General features: G+C 38.1%; 1 protein-coding gene across 14 annotated transcripts in view; it reads right to left on the bottom strand.

Moving 5' to 3' along the window:
- The window catches only part of EYA1 (EYA transcriptional coactivator and phosphatase 1), a 95,467-nt gene that overhangs the window by 63,678 nt on the left and 13,219 nt on the right, over window positions 1–18,570 (bottom strand). For 7 of the 14 annotated variants that reach the window (XM_075583521.1, XM_075583536.1, XM_075583568.1 and 4 more), the window contains 6 exons: window positions 12,416–12,490; window positions 11,131–11,197; window positions 10,194–10,339; window positions 8,366–8,503; window positions 2,978–3,060; window positions 2,267–2,453 (listed from right to left, as the gene is read on the bottom strand). In XM_075583521.1, the coding sequence (XP_075439636.1) occupies window positions 2,267–2,453; window positions 2,978–3,060; window positions 8,366–8,503; window positions 10,194–10,339; window positions 11,131–11,197; window positions 12,416–12,490 (696 nt within the window). The remainder of the gene's footprint in view (window positions 1–2,266; window positions 2,454–2,977; window positions 3,061–8,365; window positions 8,504–10,193; window positions 10,340–11,130; window positions 11,198–12,415; window positions 12,491–18,570) is intronic. The other 7 variants (XM_075583550.1, XM_075583581.1, XM_075583600.1 and 4 more) reach the window with 4 other exon arrangements.

Genomic DNA, 18,570 nt, shown 5'->3' with positions numbered 1-18,570 from the left:
TGAGGAGAAGAATGGAGTGTGAGATGCGGGATTTGATCGGAAGCCAGGAGAGGGATTCCATGAGGGCAGATGCTGAAACAGATCTAGGAAAGAGTAGAGTGATTCTGGCAGCAGCGTTTGTAGAAAGATTGTAGTGGAGACAGGTGAGAGGCAGGAAGGCCGGACAGCAGGAGGTTGCAGTAATCAAGACGGGAGCGAATGAGGGCCTGAGTCAAAGTTTTAGCAGTCGAGCAACAGAGGAAAGGGTGTATCTTAGTTATATTGCGGAGGAAAAAGCGACAGGTTTTAGAAATGTTTTGAATGTGAGGGGCGAATGTGAGAGAGGAGTCGAGTGTGACCCCTAGGCAGCGTGCTTGGGCTACTGGGTGAATGATGGTAGTTCCAACAGTAATGTGGAAGGAGGTAGTAGGGCCAGGTTTGGGAGGAAGTATGAGGAGCTCTATTTTAGCCATGTTGAGTTTAAGGTGACGGAGGGCCATCCAGGATGATATAGTAGAGAGACATTCAGAAACTTTGGTTTGTACAGCAGGTGTAAGGTCGGTGTTAAGTATATTTGTGTGTCGTCAGCATAGAGGTGATAATTAAACCCAAAAGATGTTATTAGGTCACCTAGAGAGAGTGTGTACAGAGAAAAGAGAAGAGGTCCCAGGACAGAGCCCTGGGGTACCCCCACAGAGAGATCAATAGAGGAGGAGGAGATGTTAGCAGAAGAGACACTGAAAGTAAGAAGGGAGAGGGAGGATGAGATCCAGGATAGAGCTTTGTTCCGAATACCAAGAGTATGGAGAATGTGAAGGAGAAGAGGGTGGTCCATGGTGTCAAATGCTGCAGAGAGGTCGAGTTATATGAGCACAGTGTAATGACCTCTGTCTTTGGCAGCATGGAGGTCGTCAGTTATTTTAGTGAGGGCTGTTTCCGTGGAGTGAGCAGTGTGGAAGCCAGATTGTAGAGGGTCTAGGAGAGAATAAGTGTTGAGAAAATGGAGCAAGCGAGAGAATACAAGACGTTCAAGGAGTTTAGAGGCAAAAGGCAGGAGGGAGACAGGTCGATAGTTAGAAAGACAGGTAGGGTCAAGCTTGGTGTTTTTGAGTAATGGTATGACTGTTGCATGTTTGAAGGAGGATGGAAAGGTTCAAGAGCAGAGGGAGGAGTTAAAAATGTGTGTGAGCGTAGGGATTATAGTAGGAGCAAGAGGTTTTAGGAGATGGGAGGGAATGGGGTCAAGAGGCCAAGTGGTAGAGGGAGAAGAGGCAATCAACAGCGACACATCCTCCTCTGAGGCAGTGGAAAAAGAGTCAAGGAAGGCAGGAGGAGAGTTAGGAAGAGGTGTAGGATGGGAGGAAGAAACAGAGGGGATGTTCTGCCGTATGGATTCCACCTTTTCCTTAAAATAGTCAGCAAAGTCCTGAGCGGAGATGGAGGAAGGAGAGGCAGCTGAGGGTGGTTTGAGTAGAGTATCAAAGACAGAGAACAGTCGGCGTGGGTTAGACTTGTGCATGTTGATTAGTGAAGAAAAGTAGGCTTGTTTAGTAGGCTTGTCCCTTTGGAACAAGATATGGTAAATAAATATTGGGTGAATAACATCTATGTGTAACGCAATTACAAGTTTACAAGCAATGATGATAAAACTCCTTACAACATACGTTTCCTATATTGATCAAGAAACCACAGCAGGGATCACTCTGAACATATTTAAAGTACCTGTTTTAGAGAATAGGTAAACATAATATAATCAGAAATGTGGCATACTCCATAGGGAAAGAAATACAGACACATGGTTCCCACTCTTTCAATGAACTCTGAAATTAGCTGTAGACACACGCTATCTTCGGCTATACTAAAAGGTCAATTATCTGTTTTCTAAATTCCTTCTAGTCCTGGGATCCAATACAACCTAACAGTAGCAGCTTCGATCTTTTGTTGACCCATATATGCATAAAAAATAAAAATAAAAAAAAAGAACAAAAATCCTTGACTTATAGGGATTCAACAACTGTGAATAAATGCATGATTCACTGAAAACACATATACTAAAAGCTGTGTATGTAAGTGTATGTAACTACATATGTAAACATAAAGTACACAGCCATACATATAATATATACATATATATGCTTTGATTATGAATGACAGTGCTAACTCTTAAATGATATAACAAAGTACATACTCCATCATTGAACATGTATCTTCTACATATTGCAGGATATTTATAGATTTCTTCCCAAATAACTATACCACAGAAGGCTAATAACAGCAAAGCAATTACCTGTGGAAGGATCTGTAACGGCTTGGCTGGTGATGCCAGATGGTGGCTCTTGAAGCTGGTATGTTGCAGTGGTTGAGGGAGAAGTCGGGCTGGTGTTACTGCTTGTCATGTAATGTGAAGGATACGGTGAACTGTTATAATACTGTGCATACTGACCCTGGCCAAAGCTGGGATAAGATGGATATTCCTACCACACAAAAAGCAACATAAGAGTTTTTTGTCAAACATGTTGCTACTTTACAGCATACATTCCAAAAACATAACTGCAAACATATGTTGACTTTTCAGCATCTCTTTTTTCCCTCTCCATAAAGTTCATGCTGCTCTCCCCCACATGGAAAACATTGGCTGGCTTGTTTGTGCATATAAATAGATAACAGTACTGCATTTCAAGACTTATTTAGACCACATATGTCCCTCTTAAATATAATCTAATGTGTACATGCATATACAATACAAATACATGTGTATATACCAGAAACATTTTACCTCTTCAGTGCTTTAATGTCTGATAGAAACATTTATTGCTAGCCCCTCTGGCACTGACAGGATTAAAAGTGTTTTGGTTTCTAACATAACATGCAGAAGCACTTAGATGTTGGAGGAACAACACCAGGGCAAAGGAAAGGGGAAGGTGAAAACATGAAAACTTGGAAGACAGAGCACAGTACTTTTGCAGATCTGAAATATTCTTGTTTCTCTGACATTTACCTGCTGGGAACTATTAAATCCAGTAGAATTTGTGAGTGAATTACTTCCTGTATAGATTCCTGATGCAGTGGTAAAACTGCTCCCTGAAATGAAATGAGAAAATGCTTCAAATTACTGAAATGTGCATGCACAGACCTCCCAGACTGCAATATCAATAGGCTCCATGTGTACCTCACAAAACATGGTTAGAGCTGCAAAGATGTATTACTAAGAAAGAAAACTCTAATTGCTAAATCCAAATTCTACTACTTTTAGATCTTTGATACTGGATTGACCTAGTAGGCTTAGATCTTCAGTGCTTCAGACAATTAATCTCATTTGCAACATATATGTAAGTATATGACATATATGTACGTATATATGTTTCTATTTGCTTATATAGCACCAACTAAGAGCAACATTTATTACGGAATAGACATATTACTGGGATTGATAAAACAGAGACTCAAAATATGAAAGCATAAGCACATTTCCTTTGCATGAAGCCAAGGGAAGAGTGGTTAAAGTGGCTTAAACAAAAGTAGTGGTGCTGTGACACAAATGTATTTTTGTAATAAAATGTGGAACAGTAAATGCGCATTACAAAAAAGCAGCAGTGCTGCAGATCTGTCAATAGAAACATAATGGCCCTCTCAGCCAACCATAGCCCTGTACCATTACACTTCAAGCAGGGTAATACCCAGTAGCCCTACATTTACAGAATATTTGAAAAGCCAGTTGGTCAAACACAGGAGCGTATGTACTAAGTGTTGCAAACAGCTTCTTGGCACAAAACGGGTGCATATCAAACTCAAATGAATTGGCCTTGTGTGCGCCTTTGTACTAAGCTCACATTTCTCCTCCAGCTGCGTCAAAAATGTTTGTTTTTTTCCCGTTTGGTTTGGCGCACAGAAATAGACTGCGCTTGATGTACAGATGTAAATTGTACGTACTACAAAACAATATTTCTGCGTGCTACAAAATCATTTTAAAAATGTGCGTCAAAACGGTCTGCCAAGTACTTTACACGAACCCTAAAAAGACTCTTGATAGTGTTAGCACAAAATTTAATTGCTAAGTATGGACCCCAAAAATGTATTTTACGCTACACAGATGTTTCATTATGTAGGATGACAAAATGTATTATTTTCACTGCTTGGCTAGTATAAATAATATTACACTAATAATTACTCAGTTATACAGTACATAAAGAAATACACAATTCTGTTTTCATTTAAATTCGATTAATCGGGTATTTATTCAACATGAGGCAGGCATGGAAAAAAAAAAAATATGCGTCATATGTATGAAGTCCTTTTAAATAAGATCACTATTACCAAAGATTTCTATTACTTTTTAGTACCGAAATTAACACACAATTGAAAAAAAAAAATCTTAGTACATAGCACCTTTGATCATGCTCACAATCTATATCTAATTGGTCAAAGGCTCACACTTCTCAGGACATGGGTAGCCAACTCCAGTCCTCCAGAGCTACCAACAGACCAGGTTTTCAGGATATCCCTGGAGTTGGTTACCCCTGTCCTAGATTTTACGGCTGATGGAATGTATGTGCTGAGGTTTCTCTCCCACCATGCCATTTACAGTAGGATGTAAAGATAGTCGTGTTACATGGGCCTGTGAGCAAAAACGACAGAGAGGTCACATCAATATGAGCAAGGTATTTTAATGTTTTTGGCCCATAGCATGCCCCTTATTTATTGCAAGATCTTAGTTCTCATCAAATAATGTATAATGATAGCATTTGGTTTAAACATTGCATTTGTCTAGGGTAAAAACAAATGACTCCAATCTATCAGCAGTAAAAAAAAAATACATGTCAAAACTACATGAGAAAATGAAGATCTAAAACCTTAGCATTTACATCGAATTTTACCAGGTTTTTTAAAATAATGTCAGGGTTTTTTTTTTAATTTTTTAGATACTCAAAAATATAATACAGGTTACTCGTATTTTCAATGGCATTTAAACAATGAAAATCAAAGCCTAAATGATGTTGTATTATCTTCAAACTCGACCAGCTGAGCGCATAATTATGTTTTCCTCTCCAATGGTTGGTAATTACAGCTTTTAGAATCTGCATGAGTAAAATAATGATAAATAATTCTAAAGGTGTCCTTTGAATTCCTCAAACACTGTTAGTTATACAGGTACATGCCATTAACCATAAGATCTTACTGAAACACCTCAAGCTACAGTAATTAGATAAACCAAACACAGACACCACCTAAAGACTTAAAAAGAGATTTCTAAACAACATGAATAATAATTGCTTTTGAAAGAAGCCTCGGAGGTAAAAATAAAAAACAAGTTCCTGGCAAACCAAATAACAAGCCTTACGCCAACATTTCCTTGTTTGTATTGAATTGTTGGATGTCACAGACTATTCCAAAAAGCAAAACGAAGCAGCATTCCAATTTGTAAACTCAACTGCATGAAATTTAGGGAAACACTGTTATAACTGTTAATGTAAATTGTTTCTTTATCCGAGAACATGAGCTATATAACCAATACACAGGAATGTCACAATACCTCATGCAAAGAGACTAACTGAACACACAGTGCAGTGGAGCCAAGCACCATTTACCAAAGAAAATCATTTATTTAGTGTTTTACTTTTAAATAAACAGATCCAAAATAGTGAATAGACTTTCCTTATTTTGCCATTACATCGTATTGTGATTTCATGTTACTTTATTATTTGGAGAAAAGGATAGTTAGTTTAACCCGCCGAGGGCCACGGAGCTTAAAACATTTCCTGTTACATTGATTAAACTTTCCAAAGTATTGTATATCATAAAAAAATAAAGTTTTGATTTCAAATGTGATTTTTAAAATCAATGTATTTTAGGACATTTGCAAAATGTACAACATGGTGCAGAAGTGTTAACTGTAAAAATCAATTCGAGAGTTTTCTATCCTAATAAAAGCAACTTCATTACCCCGTTTCATTGTAAGGATATATATGATAGACTTTCTGCTCTTTAAACCTCAGAACAAACTACAGGATGACAGGAATGTAGAAAAAACATTGTGCTATTGCAATTTTTTTTTTAGATGTACTGCATGGTTTGTAACAGTGTTCAGAGAAGGAGATTTTGAGTCAATATTGTTCTTATCCTTAAATCCTGGGGAAGTTACAGAGACCGTAACAAACTTGAAGCAGATCTTTTTGAAAGCTGCTGTGTGGCCCATTGCGTGTCACTGGCTTTAGGAACCACTAAAAGTTCTCAGAAGAAAGTTCATGTTTTTCCAACCACTTCATTAAATGACACAGAAATTACATTCTTTTTAGGATGTGCAACATCTCAGCTAGCTGCTAAATTGCCAGTGTCATACAAATTGCCATACAGAGAAAATATTGTGTTACACTGAACAGGAGTAGAAATCCGAAAATGTAAAATCAACAACAAACGGAACAACTTTTTTTTGCCTTCCGGGAATGCCTGTTGTTTCTTCATTTGGAACATCTTATTGGGTGGTTACAACATCGGTCGCTCGTTGAGATTTCGAACAGAAGTTCATTTGCTTTCTATAATCAGCCTCCTTGCCATGGGCTATGTCTATCATCAGTGTACAATATATGTGGCAGAAGTTAGTGCAGTCCTTTGGGGGAAAGTCTATGAAGACCAGATGGGCTCTTTAATCCCAGGTCTTTTCCCTTTTTACATTTGCTGCTGTTCAGACATTGTTTGCACTGTTTTGAAAATTGTCTTGGAAGGGTCCCGGCCATTAAGCACAGACACAAATCACTCTGCCAAAAATCTGCTCCTATTATTTGTCTTGCATAGTTTGTACAAACTGTGCTGAAATAAATATTTACAAATTAAAGATCACTACATTGTAGAATGTAAAAAGTAATTTAGAAGTGCCATAACTTTAATTATAAATAGCAATATTTATTTTTACAAAAGCAGGAGCTATGCCCGACAAATAAAATGGATAAATAAAAAAATGTAAGCAAATTATGTTTTATTCAATTACAGCAAAATCTACCAAAGCACAGTAGTAGTAGATGGCCTACGTCTCCTGTTTCTCTTCTTTTCAGCATAATAAAGTACAAAATAAAGAAACCCTTAAATAATATTGTACACAGGTCTCAAACTGGAGTGAAAATTCATTGTTTCCCTGGAGCAAAATGAGTGCAACAATTGCACAAAAATAGCACCATATTTCTCAAAGAGAAAAATACAACAGCTTTTTATTGAATATATTACTTAAGAGAATAAAGATAAACACTTAACCCAAATGATACATGAAAGAGAACAATACAGTACTAATATAATATTGTTAAAACTAAACAGTTTTAAGAGTGTTTAATAATTAAAGGTGTATGAATATATATACACACACACACACACACACACACACACACACACACACACACACACATCATCGTTTCAGATTTTGTTTCAAATGTCTAACCACAAAAAGCAAATTAACCAATATCACATAATATATCATATGTATAGGATTTGTCAGGAGCTTGTTTTCAAAGAGTTGTAAGGTATAAAGAAAACCACAATGGCTGTCATTTGTAATAGTTCACAAAAATATGTTCCTATATTATTCTCACAAATGGAAATACAATAGACAATATTAAAAGATGAAGAGTGTAATCTGGATGGAAAAGCAATTCCAAAGTTTTTTTTTACATTTTCTTTAATCACCTTTAGGAACTAAATAAACTACCATCTGCAAAGCAAATCAAGCAGAATGTCCTCTCTTAAGGGAATTTGTATCAGATGGTCACCCCTGCAGTACTGCAGTTGGTCACCCAACAGTTCAAAGGCAAAGAGGTCTCACCAGTGTCTGGACAAACAAGATCAATATACATTAAAACTTGCCAAACAGAAGAGCTATTTCCCTTAGTTAATAGGACGTCAACTATCCTCTGCCACATTACATACAAAGCAACAAGACACCAACCATATTTGTTTGAGGCATAAAAATATGAAGCTGATAAACTCTGCAATACTCAAGAATATTCCAAAACATGTAGAAATGTCCTATATTTGAAAGTTAACCAACACATTTTCGAGCGTGATTGCATGAACATATTATAACTTAGGAATAAAACATATCTACTCACACCGTGATCAAGTATAGGCTTATTACAGATTTATTCAGATCAATGCTACACCATGGCAAGTCATTTTTTCAAGACATACTATCCCATTCCAAAATCAAGAAATCATAAAATTGTACCATTCAACCCATATAAATCATGGTAATAGGGTAGTCTTGCCAAAAGACGTCTCTCGAGTAGATCAGAAGTCCATAACTTTTCGGGTTATGATATACAGTATATAGATCCTTCATCAGATGATAGATACAGCACCAACGCAGTAAATAAATGGAATGGATAATATATCTGCCATTACATACCTTGCATTTGGTAACTGTATGGAGCTTGTCCGGTTTGAGGGGCACTAAAGCTTGAACCATAGCTTAAAAATCCGGTCTGTCCTGGTGACTGTGATTGTGGCAAACCACCTTCCGTCTTGATGCCTGCCCACAATGCCCCTAAATCAGTTAGTGATATCAGATCCATTGGTCCAAACATTGGCAGAAAACAAACTGAATACAAGTATGCATTTTTAATGGAATTTAATTGCCCTTTATTATATTTTCAATATACTGGATAATGACAGTAAACAGGATAGCATAGTTCGGGACTAAAATGCAGTGGAAAATGTGAGACTAAATAAGCATAACCTTGCCATATGAAGGTACCCCATTCTTTGAATTCAATATTCTAGAAGTGTCTTACAAAAGCAAAGATTCTGACTCCTTTAGTGGAAGAGCCCTTCATACAGTATATTGCTGTACAACGCTTTGAAGACCCTCTGCAATTCAACAGTTACAATTGTTATCTTTTTAATGTCAAACTAGAGGCCTTTAAAACAAATAATGACACCATGTTTCACTGACTATCATCACATTTTGAAAAAGAGAAGGACCATATGTACACAAAGCACCTTTGGCAAGATAAAATCTGTAGAGATGAGTAAGCGCTTCACTTAAACTTCGTGAGCCAGGTGAAAATTGCACATTTTTGTCAGTTTTGCAGCAAATTAAGATTTTGAAACCCTGAAATATGTTTTTTTGCTGGAGAGGAGAGAGTGACAGAGAAATAACCCCATTTAGTAGAGTATCTATTGATTTTCATATCTCCAAATAGAGTCACCTACCTATACTCCATGCGGAGAGATACTTGTAAGCACACCTGAGATACCTGGGAAATACATTAATTTAATATGCAAAATAGATTAAGATTATTTATATCCCAGGTATTTCAGGTGGGTTCATCGGTATTTCTCCGCACTCAGTATACGCTATTTGGAGGTGCTGTATATAAGTCAATGGGTACTCTTTAAATAGGTATCTCACTCAACTGACTTTTGATAATTTTGAACATCTTTAAAAACTATTTGCTTAAATGATATAACTACTGTTTTTATTTATTATGTATTTACTAATTCATACTTTTTTTATTGATGAATGACTTATTTGAAGATGTGATCCAAGTTTGGGCTCCCAAATCAAATCTAAAAACAGAAGTTAGCAAACCATTGCCAACTCGTGTTCTGCGTACATAATGGGCGTCAGTTTGGCAGAATTAATGCAAAACAATCACCAATTCTTATAGTTAAAATGTGATTTTAAAAGATATCACGAGCTTAGCTGACATATACTGTACACTGCACAAACCAATATGATAATCAAAATGTTGTTGCATTCTGAAGTTGTGACAGTCGGAGAAAAGAAAATCAAAATGGAATTTAAAAGGAACATGGAATTAGCTAGACGGTAATTAAACAATTAGCTTTATTAAACAGATCGACTATTAAAGTATCTAATATTACAACCACCACTGATGCACAACATCGTTATCACTCATATTGTTTAAAAGGAAATATATTTTTTAGCTCCTAACTAGGCTTTTGCCTAAAACTCTGCAGACTTGAAAGATTAAGGTTCCCCTTCATTGTAATGAGAATTTCATTTCTCTAATAGAATACTGAAATCTAACAAAACGCTGTTTCTTTTTAGGACGAGAAAAAAAAAAAACATTTTTTTTTTTCTTGAAAGCCAAAACGTTAAAGGGAAAATAATTCTTAGTTTAAACTATCTAGGTTTGCTTGTAGGAATAAAGAGAATGGAAGTAATGAGAAATAATGAATGACATATTAGAGTGAGACAGATTGCTTACCGTAGGGTGGGATTCCATAAGGCTGTCCTGGTTGGGGATATGTAGCATATGCTGTGGCTTGTTGCATTCCTGTGGGAAACTGAGTCTGCCCATATGCAGCCATAGTTTGCGAGGAAGGGGTAGGCAGAATATGTGGGTATGCTCTGCTATTTACCGAAAACAACAGAAGAAAAAAGAACACAATTTATTAGAAAGCCACACACATGTGGAAATGGATATATAATTTACTTCTACCAGATTAACAAAGCCACAGGGGGGGTTAATTATTAAACAGAGATACTGCCGATCATGGCACTATTGTATGTAAACTTCACTTCAATGGGAGTTTTTGTGCAATGGTGACCCATTCTGCACGATCACAGTTTAATGAATCACGCACATGGAGTTGCATCATTCTAATCCGTAGCTCAGTGTTTTTCAACAGGGGTTCCTAGGAACCCTATGGTTCCCTGAGCATACCTAAAGGGTTCCCTGCAATTTTCAGGTCATTTGAAAACTGTACCAAATGCATAAGAATTTACAATGCATCTGATCTCAGACGCGCTATTAGAGACGGTTGGGGTTCCTTACAATGCATCTGATCTCAGATGCGCTATTAGAGATGGTTGGGGTTCCTTACAATGCATCTGATCTCAGATGCGCTATTAGAGAGGGTTGGGGTTCCTTACAATGCATCTGATGTCAGACGCGCTATTAGAGAGGTTTGGGGTGAATTACAATGCATCTGATCTCAGACACTATTAGAGAGGGTTTGGGTTCCTCAGAGTTTCACAATAAAAAAGAAAGGGTTAAAGGGCAATGCAGCAATTTATTTTTAAACCGCAATGCATTGCTGGCCCCTCTGACAGTGAAAGGGTTAACACCGCACAGGCATTAAAAACACAAAATAAATCACTGGCTTATTTCATTATTGCATTAAAAGAAAATGAAATCTTACTTGGATGGATATATTTGTGGGGGAAACTGGTGGGTTTGTCTTGGGCTAAATCCACTGCTTCCAATGACTACACATTAATACAAAAAAAAAGAATGAGATTCAAAGTCAGACACCCATGAGATGCAGAATACCTTGATTTTGTAAAGAATATACTAAACTGTTCCACTGCTATTATAATGCCAAACTCTCCTGAGCCATTGTGAAAAGTCATTCACTTTATAGTCGGCATTAGGAAGGTTCTTCAACATTGTTTACACACAGCATTCAGGTTTACTAAATGGTGTCAGTCCGTAGTGAACTATAAAGTGCATTCAAGTGAAGATTTTAAATGCTTAGTTAGCACCAGCGATATGTTTAAAAGGCTACCTACCGTAAAGCAGTCAATAGTGTGTGTGTGTGTGTTTGTGTGTGTGTGTGTGTCACACTATATTTAAACCTTTTTGCTGGGATCAATCCCCCAGTGTCACTGTCATGACAATGGGTGTCCCAGCACTGGGAGTACATTATGATGCTCGCAGGTATTGCCCCTGTTTTTTTTTAAAGGGTATTAAATATTAGAAAATAACTAGCTTCAACCTATGAAGCCGATCAATGCAATTAGTTCACTTTTAGGTGCACTGAGGCTTGGTTAGTCCCCGAAGGATATGTGGGCTGTACTAATGTACTGCTCACAAAACATTGCATTGCTGTGCAACGTGACATCATGACGCCGGAGCCGACGCCGGAGCGGGGGTGCGGAGGTGAGGGGACCGCCGGCAGGATGGCGAAGGGAAAAAAAGTTTGCGCCCTCCTGCCCTAACCTATGGGTAGAGAGGTGTGAACTGGTCGCATTTTAGTTCGCAATTTTGTTTGCAAATATGACAACATTGGGAGGTGGAGGGTTGAATGGGTTTTCAGGATCTCTCTGCTTCAGCACAAATGGCTCAATCAGTGTCTCCCTGCTTCAGCACAGGTGGCTCAATCAGTGGCTCAATCATAGACTGACCCGCTTGTGCTGAAGCTGGGATATCCTTAAAACCTGACCTGTTGGGTGGGTCTTGAGGACTAGAGTTGAGAACCTCTGCGTTCATGTACAGTATTGTCAACCACATGCCAGCCTGTTTTAGCAATATGTAATACAACCATTTGTGCATTATGCAACATTAAGATGTAACAATGTGTCTGTCTGAGGTCTTATCAAATAATACGCGCAATAATACATGCAAACAAGTCAAGGTGTAGTCTTTTTATTGTCTCTTCTAAAACAGTGAAGTATCTGAAACATGGACCACAGATTCTCTCTTACCTGATGCCGAGTAATTGTCTAAAGATCCGTCTGCAGTCGTTGTAATGTCGCTGCTGCTCATTGGCTCTGTTTTAACTAGAAATAGAAAAAATAGCATTGATTATACACATACAACCTGTTGAATTAAACACAGGAAACACATGCATGGTGTGTAAATCAGCGTGCAAACAGGCATACCCCGCATTAACATATGCAATGGGTCGAGAGCATGTATGTAAAGCGAAAATGTACTTAAAGTGAAGCACTCCCTTTTTTCCACTTATTGATGCATGTACTGTACTGCAATCAGCATATACGTGCATAACTGATTTAAATAACGCATTTGTAACAGGCTCTATAGTCTCCCCGCTTGCGCACAGCTTCGGTACAGGTAGGGAGCCGGAATTGCTGTTCAGGACGTGCTGACAGGCGCATGTGCGAGCTGCCGTTTTCCTATTGGGCGATATGTCCTTACTCGCGAGTGTACTTAAAGTGAGTGTCCTTAAACCGGGGTATGCCTGTGTTTAGTTTCTTCATGAACAATGGGGATAAAAACCATATAAAAAGTCTGCAATCATAACTAATTGAGAGATAACTACTGAAACTACTGAATTTTGTTTTGCTTCAAGAAACCAAAAGCAGAGTGATGTTCTGGGAAATATTCCAATAGTTCAAACTAATGAAGCACTAACATGGTACTGAATGGAATCTGGTGCCACCCTCAGGCTGCGTCCAGGATCAGCGCTTAGGCGCTGACCCGTGCTGAGGCACGCTGACGCTTCTCAGTGAGCCCTTGCAGCCGCAATGAGAGCGGCTTTAGTAGGGGCTCGCGCACGCTTCCGCAAGCGTGCGGAAGCGTGTCTTATTAAAGTTTTAGATTTGGCGCTCACGGAAGCGCAGGGCCGGTCACGTGAGCGGTTCACCCAGTGAGGGCAAACCAGCTCCGTAACATCACAGCCCCCTCCACCCCCGACACGCCCCGGACGGCACCCGCTTTCCCTCAGCCTCCGTGCGCCTCCGCACGGCTACAGTCCTATGGACGCAGCCTTACACACAATGCATTCAGTTGCTTGTACCAAAGTACTTTAGTTTTAAATTGTCCTGGCCCGAAATACTGTATAATTGTCACAAATCTACTCTTTTTTTCATCGCCACAATTTAGCATGTTGGGTAAATCTTCAGAAATTTGCCAAAAAAGGGCCACACCAGCTTTTGTCTGACATTCTTGAGAATGGGTCTTCTTAGTTTAAAAGAGCAGGTAACCAAAAGAACGCCTCAGAATTGCATGGCTTTTTGTGTTGTTTTTAGACCAGGAGTAGTAGCACAATCAGATATTACTTTACTCCTACAGTATTTCACAGAATCTGAGCAAGAGCATATTCAATGACTAAACCTAAATCACATATTTTGTCTCTTAAATTATCACAATTTAGTGAATAAATCATTTAAAATATTTAGACAAGTTCTAACTTAAGAACAAATAATAGCACAATAAACAAGAGCACAGTACACAGGAGATTTGAGAAATCTTATGCAATTGATTAAGTTGCTTGTAGAATATTTGATTTCAGACGTGTACTGTATAGTGTAACCAGATTATTTACAGTAGGTGTAAATCATTTCTGCTGGCCAGAGTATAGCACACAAGCATAAAGGGGATTCTGCATCAATAATCTCATGCATTTCCCACCTACAGTATATAGCGTGTAAATTCCCTGTTCTAAAGCTTCATTAAAATTTTAAATCAAATCTAGATATCTGGAGAAGAATTAACACACATTCCCAGCTAGCTCAAACTCCTCTGCAAGAACAGGACCTACTATGGTTCTTTCCCTTCATACAGAGGTAAAAGGAAGGGTTCACAGTGTAGCGTAGGTCCTGCATTGTTAGTTATACCTTGACCTTTGGTATGCAGGCTTATAACGCTTTGGCCAAAAAGGGTTTAACTAAATAACCAAGTAATTATTATTATTGAAGTATTTAAACTTTATACTTATTACCATACATGTTTTGTCAATTGGATGTAGCATTTGGCACCCCTGTCTTTTGTTGTATATCTGGAGAAGAGGCCAGCAGATTGTTACTGTAACAAGGTGCAATAGCTGGAGATTGTCATAACTGGGGTATGTTGGTGTTGCAGATAACATTGTATTAAGCTATCAGCAGTGCTTCACATGTAATATACTTCACATTGTAGCCTAATTGTTAATTTTGCATTCCTAAAATAGACTTTAATAATACAGGCATACCCCACATTAACGTACGCAATGGGACCGGAGCATGTATGTAAAGTGAAAATGTACTTAAAGTGAAGCACTCCCTTTTTCCCACTTACCGATGCATGTACTGTACTGCAATCGTTATATACGTGCATAACTGATGTAAATAACACATGTGTAACAGGCTCTATAGTCTCCCTGCTTGAGCACAGCTTCGGTACAGGTAGGGAGCCGGTATTGCTGTTCGGGTCGTGCTGACAGGCGCATGCGTGAGCTGCCGTTTGCCTATTGAGTGAGATGTACTTACTCGCGAGTGTACTTAAAGTGAGTGTACTTAAACCGGGGTATGCCTGTATTGAGTGTGCCCTATTTCAGTGAAGACATCCTTTATGCCGAAGTGCAATATTACTTTAGTTAAACTTCTATATATTAATCTGTGCGTTAACATAACCTGATGGGGATAAATATAAGATTTGTTCAGGTCAAAGTCACATTTTGGTGATGATGTCTTTTCTGCAAACTAAATAGCAAATATATTACTTGAGTGCATGTTCTAGAAATCATGCTTTGGTTCCTGGATTTTAGTATATGTTCATAAATATAACCTAGTGTTGCATTCATTGCCAGTTCCTTGAGGGATTGGACAAATACTTGTATATTCTTTTGTCCAGGCAGAAACTGCAGATCCTAAGCTTGTCACAGGGATTTACTAACCTCTGATACGGGTTATTGCCCCTCTATCATGTGGTAACTGCCATTGACATGAAAGACAGTTCACGCAGGATTGCGGTGTGATAACCCTTAATGAATCTCACCATTTGTACTAGTTGTCTTTATTAGTTTACTGACTCCAGGAGTGGCCAACCCCAGTCCTCAAGGGCCACAACAGGTCAGGTTTTGAGGATATCTCTGCTTCAGGTGGCTCAATCAGTGGCTCAGTCGAAGTCTAAGCCACTGATTGAATCACCTGTGCTGAAGCAGGGATATCCTTAAAACCTGACCTGTTGGTGGCCCTTGAGGACAAGAGTTGGCCACACCTGATTTACTCTGTCCAGTTTTGGGTTCAACAGTAACATTATAAATCACTTACAGAGTTTTTCAGGCACAGGAATTTATAAAGTACTGCCGGTGCCACAGACTTGTCCAAATTCGTCAGAACCTGGCGCAGGAATTCAGATGAATGCATTCTGTATATCCTGCCGTCATCACTTAACTGCTCATTCTCTCTTAATTATAATTGATGTAAACATCAGAGATGCCATCAAAATGTATACATATAGCAAGTGTGCCATCAGTGGTATCTTATTTAGCTGAAGGTATCAAACAATTGCCTATGAGAATGAGAGCAAAAGAAAAAACAGTAGATTTCTCAGCTCTGAACCTTCTAAGCTGATAGAAGTTGGGAAAATGAACTGAGACTACAAGTATTCAGACACAGGTTAGAGAACCGTCACACAATGAAAGTGAAATATATACATCGAAGAATCATTCTATGAGCTATGTTTAACTTGAGGTGCATTAAACTGTCTCCACTTGGGTAAATAGCTCTGATTTGGTTAAGCGACGCAATTCCATGTATTGGGGAGAGGGGGGGGGGGACATAAGAAAGCTTTACTTTGTGACTGGCTTCCATAGAAAGATTTAAATCATCCTGAAAGTAACTGCTTCACTTATTTGTATCCTGTAAAATTTGCATTTGTTTTCGCCTGTGGCTTTGAGGACTAACAGTTATCAACAAAATACATTACTGAAAGATTATACAAACTTTCCAAAGCATTTGTTTAGCATGGACATGTTAAAAATGTAAAAACATATTTAGAAATACATATACCTGGCAGATTTTCTTTAGAAAATGGTGTAAGTTAACTTCATTTAACCTATTCCACATGCTACTGCACTAATTTACTTTAGTTCTGAGAGGAACTGCCCCTTTAAGATTTTTACAGGACTTAAAGGAAACTGTAATATTAAATAGTTTTTATGAAGGCTCAAAATGCCGTTTAAACACTTAGATTGTAAGCTCTTTGGGGCAAGTACTGCTTTTCCTATTGTTTAATGCCTGAAGCGCTTATTCTCTTCATGTGTTATATTATTATGCCACGTGCATTACTGCTGTAAAGTGCTATGTACAGTACCTGGATGGTGCTATATAAATAAAGATAAACATACATACAACAGTACAAACCCTGCTAAATGCTCCCTACTCAATAAGCTGTGAAGTCACTCCTTCACATTATGGAAGTTCTTATTTCCATTCAAGAACCTTGCACTGGACATAAGGTCGGGGCTCGTCTATGGTTGTTTGGAGCTGTATGTAGGGCCATGACTGGCTGAGTTTGTCCTTGCTAATCTGGGTTTTGGGAAATCATCCCAGTGGAGAAGCAGCGTGACACCATATGGAACACAGAACAATGTGCTCATTGTCATAGTGTACTTCTTAACAAGTGAAGCTATACTGTACACTACAAGACTGTATGTTAAAAATATATACCCCCATTAAAGATATAAATATAGTATCCTTCAATAAGATTTCAAATGGATAATACATATGACCTGCCAAGGCTTCATCATTGGCCAATGAGGTTATATTATGGTATATCCATATACAGTACTTAGCAATGCAGTGAATAGAGGGCAATCATCACAATAATTAATGGAATGGACAAGGTTTAATGACCCATATATACAAGGTTTATATTTTGAGACAGGTCCTCTTGTATTCTTTTATAAAACAAATGTTGGTGTTTTTCCCTATGTCCATAATCCGGACTTCATTGCTCAAGTGTCATAATAGGCAAATGCTGGAAGTTCCAGCAAACGGAACAAGTGCACATACCGTAAGTGGATAGTTACACTAATAAAAGCTGTGGTCATAGCCTCAGGGAAAGTTTATATTCAATGTGTGTGCTTCCGAAGGTTCATTTAGAAGATAGAAATCACACATATTTTGAAATTACAGTTCAAATTTAAAATGTCACAAACAAATATACAAATGTTAAATACACAACAATGTTACCGAAACTAAAACATGTCACAATTGTGTGTTGTCACATCATTTTTTTGTATTCAAATGCGCCCCCCTCATTTTCATTTGACTGATTTTCTTTACATATTAGAACCTATGGGACCCCCGAAGTTGAACCGTGCTATTTAGCTCAGAGGAACCCCCCCAAATACCGAGATACTTACAGTTTTAGCTGGATTTAAAATTCCTGAAAATGTACACATGGCTACTGGTGTCGTCAAATTGGAAGCCGCAAAGTCACCTCCCCTTCCCGATGACGTTGCGGCTTTGTATTGGTCCACTACAGCATGCCAATTGGTTAGAGGTTTTGATTTCCTGAATAGGAAATTATGGCACCACCGGTAATGAAGGGTATCTCAGGAACTGGGAGGTCCCAGAAGCTAAATAAAACACGATTGAGCTCCACGGGATCCCCTGGTTCAAATTCAGTTTAAAAAAAATGTTGAAATAATAAAAAAAAAAACTGTAAAAGGGGATTGCGGCTTTTAATTAATATAAATATAAAAATATCAAGCTAACAAAGTTGTACATATATGTACAGTTATGAAAAATAGAATTCTTTACCAAAGTGGCAAACCATTACAATTTCTTGGAGCTTTTCCACTATTCAACCATATACCTTTCAAGAAAAAAAAAATAGAATAAAGTCTCTAAAATTCATTGCAAGCACCCCATGCAAAATGTAAACTTTTGAGCACAGCAGCTTCTAGAATTAAGTAAATACTTATATCAAAATCATTCTTGTGTACATGCTACAATACTCCGAGACCATTACAAATTTAGCATGGCTAGATCTAAGAAACCTGAAAGCCATTTGGAGGTAATCACACAACAGTTATGCATGATTGGACCAAACAGGTCTAAAAGGCCCATGCACTGCAAAATGAACATTGGTTCGGTGAAACATGACATACCTGTACATGCAATTAGAG

Source organism: Ascaphus truei, chromosome 2 (assembly GCF_040206685.1).
Source record: "Ascaphus truei isolate aAscTru1 chromosome 2, aAscTru1.hap1, whole genome shotgun sequence".
In the NCBI taxonomy this organism is placed as follows: domain Eukaryota; kingdom Metazoa; phylum Chordata; class Amphibia; order Anura; family Ascaphidae; genus Ascaphus; species Ascaphus truei.
The sequence above is the reverse complement of the archived record's forward strand: the minus strand, read 5'-3'. Positions and strand labels throughout refer to the sequence as shown.